General features: G+C 39.7%; 1 protein-coding gene across 1 annotated transcript in view; it reads left to right on the top strand.

Moving 5' to 3' along the window:
• The first annotated feature begins 3,981 nt into the window (after positions 1 to 3,981).
• GDI2 (GDP dissociation inhibitor 2) overlaps positions 3,982 to 8,763 on the top strand; it is a 32,582-nt gene continuing 27,800 nt past the window's right edge. Inside the window, exon 1 of the mRNA XM_051961855.1 lies at positions 3,982 to 4,264. Coding sequence (XP_051817815.1) covers positions 4,220 to 4,264 — 45 coding nt within the window. The 5' untranslated portion in view covers positions 3,982 to 4,219. The remainder of the gene's footprint in view (positions 4,265 to 8,763) is intronic.

The raw sequence follows: 8,763 nt of genomic DNA, 5'->3' as shown, positions 1-8,763 counted from the left end.
AGAGACCATAAACTTCTTCCATACAAGCTATCCAGGATCTAGCTTGATACTGAGACTTGAGAGCTTGAGGATATGACCTGGATGAGGATCCACCAAATGGGATTTCCCTTTTACTCGAGGACAGGCCCCGCAGGAGGGAAGACCTAAATTCAAGGGCCAAGACTCTCCCCTTCACATGGGCGGCTCTTCATGTCCAGGGAAATGAGTGACCCGGCTAACTGGTGGAGCAGGAGTTACTTTGTGCTGGGGCAGATGAAAGTGTCCCCCAGACATCTCTCTCGAAACCCGAGACTGAACAATATGAGATGGAGTATGTGGTAGCAGAAAGTTCATACCTCTTCTCACCTGAGGCCAGAGTTCAGGTGGGAAAAGCATGAGGTAGAAGACAGGCAAAAAACATTGTGTGCTAGGCCCTGTACTAAGTGCTGGAGATACAGGTACTGTTTTTGTAGATGATACAGGATCCCTTTCCTCCAAGTAAATAAACATTTAGCAGTACCACCCACTTTCCCCCAGAGGTTGAAACCATTCCAAAGGAAAGAAATTGAAAGTGAAGTTGTTCAGTGGTATCTGTGACCCCATTTGAGTTTTCTTGGGAAAGATACTGAATGATTTTGCCTTTTCCTTCTGAAGTTTATTTTATAGATAAGGAAACTGAGGCAAACAGGATTAAGTGACTTGCCCAGAATCACACAGCTTCTAAGTGTCTGAGGTCAAATTTGAACTCAGCAAGAAGAGTCTTTTTGACTCCAGCCCCAACACTCTATCTATTACCACCTAACTGTCCTATTGAAAAGGACCCAAGCTATTTCTCCAGGGCATGCAGAGTCCTTGGTTGATCAGGGACCTCAAAAGACTCATGCAAGTTTGTGCTGGGCAACAAAAGAGGTATTGCTGGAACTATAAGAGAAACCCTCCCTAGAGTGGCATTAAGTTAACACAAGCATGATTTCTGGATAGTTAGACTTCTGATCTGGATAGTCAAATGCATGATTATGTGGATACTGATTAACAGGGGCAATGGGCCAAGAGGGATAGGATTCCAGGTGCAGATAAGCTGAAGCCCATTTGGGTGAGGCAGCTACTCCAAAGACAGAAATTCACTTGGGCAGTAACAAGAATCTAAATCTGAGTGACTAGAAGGATAGAGGTACTTTTGACCATAATGGGTAAGTTAAGAGAAGTTGGAGAGGAAAGATCAAGTTCATTTTTTGGACATATTAAGGAATCTATAGTATATCTGAGATATTCAATGGGTTATTGGAAACATAATGTTATGCCACAGTTTTCTTTAACTGTCCTGACTCAGTTTCCCTGTCTCAGTTACCTTAACTGTTCTGTCTCTGACCCAGTAAAACTAAGGATTATTCGCTCTCGGGTTGTAAATTAGCAAGATAAAAGAGTAGCTCTCCTGACTCTTTTATGGATTTACAATATTCCTTTAGAATATTCCAAGACCAACCCATGATATCTTTACTTCTTTGTCTCTGGAATTTTTAGGTTTTATGGCTTCCCCTCCCTGATAAAAAAAACCTACCCTCCCTTTCTCTTCTTTGTCTCCAAAAAGGTATTTAAGAAGTTGGGGTTTTTCCATTCATTGCTGGAGAATGGTGGCTGGCAGCTGTATGCTGGACGCTGGATTCTTTGGGTCCTCCAGCCCTGGGACCAATATGGATTCCTTGGTCCCAGTATACTTATCTCTGTATGACTGGATAATCTGAGACGAGAGTCCTGTCCAGTCAATCTTACTCTCCCATTAATAAAATATTAAAAACTCTCTAATCTCTCTCCTGCCTCAGTTTCTCCGGCATTACAATAAGACTGCAAGGAGAACCATTAGAGCTGGATCAATATATTTGAGAATCATCTGCAGAGAGATGACACTGGAACTGATGAGATCACCGAGAGAAATAGTTTAGAGGAAGTGTTCTTGGCCCTCTTGGGCCCAAAACAGAGATTTTAAAAGAGACATTCCTAGTTAGTCTGCAGGATCTCAATGAATATGCAGCAAAAGAGATTGAGCAGGAGCTATCAGAGAGGAAATGAGATTCAGGAAAGAGCATTATAAGGAAAATCTAGAAATAAGGAAAGTATTAATTTAAAGTGGGTAATAAATAGTATCAGAGTTATCAGAGCTGCAGAAGTCAAGAAGAATGAAGATTGAGAAAAGGCCATTGAACCTGGAAATTAAGAGATCATCGACAATTTTGGAGAGAGGAGTTTGAGTTAAATAATTAGGTCAAAAGGCAGATTGCAGAGTAAGAAGCTGAAAGGAAAAAGAATTGGACTGATTACAGACGGTCTGTTCAAGATGTTTAGTCACAAAAAGGAATAGAAATATAAATTGATCGTTAACTGGTATGGTTAGATCAAATGAGGGTCTTTTTTGAAGATCCAGGAATCATAGGTATGTAGGCAGTAGGGAAGTTGCCAGAAGACATAAAAAGACTGAAGATAACTGAAAGGGTGGGATTGATAAGGTGCCAATCTATTGCAGATAGAATTGCATTGCTTATGCAGGTAGCTTTTGCCTGTTGAAGGAGATTGCCATCTGAATGCTATGAAATGAGGAAGTGAGGGAAAGAAGCTCACAGTGAATGGCCTTAATTTTTTCTTTAAAATACTCATAGCTTAAAAAAAAATACTCATAGCTGACAATATAAGGTAAGTCACTGGAAGTTTGAGGAGGGAAGAAAGGGTTTGGAAAGCCTTTATGTTGGATGGGTTGGTGAGTCAATTAGGAAGAAGTAAAAAAAATTTATTGCATTACCATAATGACGGACCAAATGAGATTATAAAACACAAATTTATTGTGGACCCAGTCAGCAACCAAATTATCTAAGGCAAGCTTGCAAGAAAATGTGATCGCCTAGCTGATTCCATTAGTTTCATTAGTTTCTCCCTCTTAACACTTTTTTGCTTCCTAGATTTGTAAATTGAGAATTTCTCTGCCTATTTACTCTCAAGATTTATCTTATAAGATTGTCATGGAAAAAAAAATCCCAAAGGCAAGCAGGGGATATTAAATTTCCAACTGTCTGTAGGCATTGGCTTATTTTTACGGAAAATCTAGCTATCAATTTATACCTAAGACCCTGTTTCTAAACAAAACCTGTGGTCTTTCATCACTTAAATTTTTAAAAAATGTTCATGAAAACCTGAAAACCATTTGCAGTTTCTCTTAATTGGAGAGGAGGGGGCGGGGAGACTATGCACTTTTAAGCTGGGAGGGATGCGAATAACAAAAAGTTAGGATCCCGGTCGGAGAATCCGAATGCTACAGTCCGCCCAAATGTAAATATACATTTCATCAGCTCATCCAGTACCTCATTTCCTTCTAACATACTACACTGCATTCGTTGCATTGCAAAGTTTGCATTATCTAATGCAAACCTTTCATTTTGCAAAGGAGGTCAGGTAAAAAACCTTTCATTTTGTAAAGGAGGTCAGGTAAATGAAGCAATTCGTCCAAGGTCGGAGTTCAAAGTTTGCATCCACCACCTCGTCCATTCTTTCCTGTCTTCTCCCGCCCCCCAGTCCAAGAGTGGCCTTAGAAACAAAAGGGAAGCTCAGAGTCCAAGGGCGCCCGAAGGGAGACCATCCGGGCGCTGCCAGCTGCCAGCTGCCAGCGCAGCGCTGCCCCGCCCAGTCCCGGAGGTCCCAGGCGCTAACCCAAGCGTTAGGCCCCGGTCCACTAGTATGCCACCTCCGTCTTCCCCCACACCCACCACTTTAATCACTCCGAAAGCGAGGAGGGCGGGAGCAGAGAAAGGAAGAGATTCGGAGGGGGAGGGGGTAAAGCCTCGCCCTGTACCGCCTCCCTCTCGCGTGGCGTGGAAAAGGGAAGTACGGTAACGAACGAGGCAGGCTCAGCCAATGGAAGCGCGACAAGCGAAGCGGAAGACCGGTGATTGACAGCCGCCGGGAGCGGCTCTCTCCTGAGCCCGCCCCCTAGGCTGCAGAACCTGGCCCCGCCTCCTTCCTTCCCGGCTCCTCCTGCTTACTCTTCCCGCAGCCCTCGCTTCTCTCTTCTAATCTGTGGCAGTGGGCGGTTTGTCCTCCTCTGTGCTCCATTTTATCTTCTGTCTGCGCTCGCCCAACGGCGCGTGCTGCTTCCCTACTCCTTCCCTTTGGGTTGTTTTTCCTCCCTTTCTAGTTCTTGGCCCGCCCCCTCCTTTCTTTTTTTTTCGTTCCTTCCCCTATCCTCCTGACCCCCGCCATGAATGAGGAATACGACGTGATCGTGCTGGGCACCGGCCTCACGGTGAGGGCTGGGAGGGGGAAGGGAGGGCAGGAGGCTGGGCCGTAGGGGGTGGGGTGGGAGCCACCCGCGGGTGGGGTGGGGCGGGGGGAGGGGAGGAAGCTTTGCTTTTGGAGGGCGAGAACCGCAAGGTGGGGAAAGGATAGAGGGGCTCCCCTTTGGGGAGCGTGCGTCGAGTGGGGGCTGGGTCCTGTGACAGTGGCTGCCATCGCGTCTCGTAACGCTTCCTTCGCTCCCTTTCCCTGCCCGGGTCGGCGCAGTCGGGCCTGGGCCGTGTACACGTACCCGGTCTCGGGGATGATTGGCGTTTCTGTTTCCGTATTGAAGACTTTGTGGAGACAGGACTTAAGAAGGGAGCAGTTTATTCTCTGATGCTGTAGCTCTTTGATTTAGAGCACACATCTTTTCCCTTTAAACAGTCTGTTGTTGGGGAAAGGGCGCTCTGGACTGATAGTCTCCCCCAGGTGGGTTGAGGACGCTTGAAAAAGCTTAAGGAACCATCCTGTCCCTTTTATAGGAGGGCCCAGGAAGTGGTTTAAATCGTTGAAGGAAGAGGTCTAGATTTTTTACTATTTAAAAAAAAGCTAATTCTCTACTTCTTCAAAAGAGATAAGACTGGTAATTTTTTTTTTTTTTTTTTTAACTAAACAAAACCTCAAACCCGTAGCCTGGAATTAACTTCTCCAGATGGGAAGCAGAGAGGAAGGCTAAGGATGGAAATAGTTTCATGGGTCCTTAAGTTACTAAAATTCCACCCCTTGCATCTGTAAACAGGCAAAGAGATTGTGTGATGTGAGAACTTTCTGTGTGACAACTGTTTGTAAATGTTAGCTAATCCTAAAAAGCTTCCAGTGCGGCATCTAAACAAATGTCCTGAGACTCCGGTCAAATGGATGCCAAATGTTAGTTTTTGGAAAACCTAGCTTCTCCCCACTGTGGTATTATAGGACTAAACTATATGTTTAGAAGCTAGAAATGAGAAAGACTTGATGTTAAATTTTGGATTTTTCTTATTTTCCTGTATTTGGTTTTTTTTCTTCTTTCAATCCATTATTTGGCATTCCTGCTGAGATGTGGGTTAATGGATAGTAAAAGGCCTGAGAACTCCATGACACCTTCTTCAGGGAGTTGAAAGAGAAATCAATAAATGTCTATGTGAGTGTTTTCTTTACTCCATAAATGGCTTTGCCCAATTTGAATTGGTTTGTGTGGAAAAAGGGGACAAAAAAATGCTTCTAGGCCCTATCTTTGGAGAATTCGTTTTTTTTTCTTCCCAGAGATAAACTTTATATTTTAGTATTCCTATTGAATTTTTTTTTTAAGAGATCATGACTGTAAGAAAACATTTTAGGTTGGATAATTATGATCCTAATACTGCTGCAATATAAAAATACTAATAAAAGGTTTTCCTATGACTTTGGCATATTATATTGATCTCTAATGATTTGTTCATACTTTTTGGATAACTGCAAAAAAAATAAAAGGTAAATAAATTCTCAGTTGAATATCATTTTATGTTTTATTTTAAATTGTGTAAATATTTGTTGGTTGAATGAACAAATAAGTATTCATGAGAAAACTGCTGAAGGACAGGGTCAAATCGATTTGAACTCTCACCCCTAAAAATCTTAAAATTTTGCTGTCTTTGAGCTGTATCTTGTCCTAGCATTATGCCTTGTGTTATCTGACTCATCTTAAAATTCCTGAGTTGGTGTTAAGCTTTTATATTCATGAAGCAATATTTGAATATATCAGTTTTCAGTTTGCTCTTAGACATATTCTTACATCAGTATATCACTTTTGATTGATGTTAAAAGAATTTTAACTAATTTGGTTGGTTGACCTTTTACAAAATATTTATAGTAGGTTTTGATATTTGTACTCATCTTTGTCATCTCATTACAGACTAAATCTGTAAACTGTTCCTATCAAACGTAGCTATCATGGGGTTTTAAAAAATTGGGTACTATTATTTAATTGAAAAGGTTTTTTTTAATGATTTTGAATTATAGAGATTGAATTGAATCTGTCTGTCTTATATTGGAAAGCTGCCAGATCTTTAAGAAAAACAAATTTGTGCGTACATAGTTTGTCGTGGATTAGATCAGGTAGCAAGAGCATAGTACTAAGTTCTTGGACTTAGATTCTTGCATGAACCTTCATTTTACTATATGCCTGTGAATTTTCAGTCATCTAGAATGGTAGATGAGACCTAGCATGGGTTCATCAAAAACCATGCCAGACGAAGCTCATTTCCTTTTATTGTTGGGGTGACTAGATTAGGAGTGCTGTGGCCTTGGGGGTCAGGAGAGACAAGTTAGATCACCATCAGGCAATTCACTGAGTTTCAATGTTCTCATCTTTAACAGGACAGATCATTCCTGTAATTTTTAACTTGGGGTTATTGTGGTCTTTAAATGAGATGATGAAAATGCCTGAGATAGATCTTCTGTATTAAGAACCTGGAATTATAAAGATTAAAAAAAAATCAAATATATTGTGCCTTAGGGAGTTTATATTTTATTGTTGTTCAGGAATTTGTAGTTGCATCCAACTTTGGAAGATTTTCTTGGCAAAGATACTAGAGTAACTTGCTGTTTCCTTCTTCAGCTTTGCTCATTCACAGTTGAGAAAACGGAAGAAAAAGGGGCTAAGAGACTTGTCCAAGGTCACAAGTATGAACTCTATCAGCTGGCCTCCACCTAACTGCTCCTACATTTTTGGGAGGAGAGATAGTAGATACAACCTATTTAAAATGTGCCAAACAAATAGAAGGTAATTTAGGAAAATGCTAAGTGTTAGGAGCTGGGGAAACTGGAGAAAGACTTTGTACTGAAGGTGATGTTTGAGCTGAGTTCTGAAATAATAGGAATTTTAAGGACTGGAGATGAGAGGCCGATCCAGGCAAGAGGGACAGCTTATTAATATGACCAAAATTAGCTGTCTTGTTTTAAGAATATAGATAATAGGTTTAACCAAAGTGCATTTGAAGGAGAGCAGCATAATAAGACTGGAACCAGGCTGTGAAGGCCTCCAGATGGGGAGTGTTTAGCCTGGATACCATACCATAGAGAGCTCTTAAATATTTAAAGATGGCCATATAGATAAAGACATTAGACTTGTTCTACTAGTCCTATGTATAAAAATGCTAATGATGAAGGTTATCCAAAATTAGAATTAATACTTTGCAATTCTGAGAGGCAGCCTGGTGAAATGGATAAGAAAGAACATTCTTCAAAGCCAAGAAGATCTGAGTTCAAGTTCTGCCTGTCACACTGAATGACCATGTGACCCCCTGGTACATCACTTAGTTCTACGTGCCCCAGGATGCTCTTTTAGGCTATGTTAAGAGAAGGTGCCAACTCGCATTGGCAGAAAAATTTCCTCATTTAGAATGTTACCTTTATCATTGAAATCACGGGTCCAATTCCTGTCTCTATGTTCGCATCATTAAAGATTGTTAAGAGTGTAATTAAATCCTGGATTTAGGATTTGGGTATATGTTAGATTAGGTGATTTATAAGATCATTTGTTTGGCCATTTTTAGTATAGGTTCATTAATACTGGCATATTAATAAGCCAAATTCAGTTTCTAGTGTTTTAATGTTTTCTGATAGTTGACAAATAAAAGTACTAAAGAATTCCATGAATTTTGTTTCACCTTAAGTTAGAAAGAAATTTACAATATTGTTACATCACTAGAGTTTCATTATTTATCATGAAAAAAGAAACGAAAAAAAAAATTCTGATGCTTTAGTAGTGGGTCAAATGAGTTTTATCTTTATTTTATTTTTCTTCCTAAGGATAATTTACCATATCTGTATTTTAAACAGTTTAGGTAGGTCACTTCCATTTATGTAAGAAAATATGAAGTGCTAAATGGTGGGGGAGTCATAACTTGGATACTGAAAATAGTGTTGTAATTTTGGTTTGACTTTTTGGTATATGTTGTCATTCTGGTCAGCTCTTTGTGGATGTGCTCCAACCATGGTAATTAAAAATGAATAGTATTTGGTAGCAACTAAACTAACATTTTTGACATGTGTTAATTAATATTAGGTAGAAGTCATTAATAAAATGATGAAGCTATGCCATTAAAAAATATAAAGGGATCGAAGATTAAATAAAGGGGAAACTTAACTGAAGTAACATTTTGATATTAATGTTCTTATGTAATATATTTCTGTTATTAGTCTCTAAAATATATCTGTAATAATGCTTTTCCACTTAATATTTTTTTCCAGTTACATGTAAAGATAGTTTTTAACATTCATTTTTGTAAGATTCAATTCCAAATTTCCCTCCTTTTTCTCTTCCTCCCCAAGATAGCAAGCAATGCAATATGGGTTATATGTATACAATCATTTTAAACATATTTCCATACCATCTAACATTTCTGATTGTATAATAGCAAATTTTAATTTTTATGCTTTATTATAAAGGATAATACAATTTTAGGATTTTAAAACATGTAGATAAATTTTGTGTGCTTGTTTTAAATG

This window comes from Antechinus flavipes, chromosome 5 (genome assembly GCF_016432865.1).
Source record: "Antechinus flavipes isolate AdamAnt ecotype Samford, QLD, Australia chromosome 5, AdamAnt_v2, whole genome shotgun sequence".
NCBI lineage: Eukaryota > Metazoa > Chordata > Mammalia > Dasyuromorphia > Dasyuridae > Antechinus > Antechinus flavipes.
Note: the sequence above shows the minus strand (reverse complement) of the source record. Positions and strands in the feature narration are given on the sequence as shown.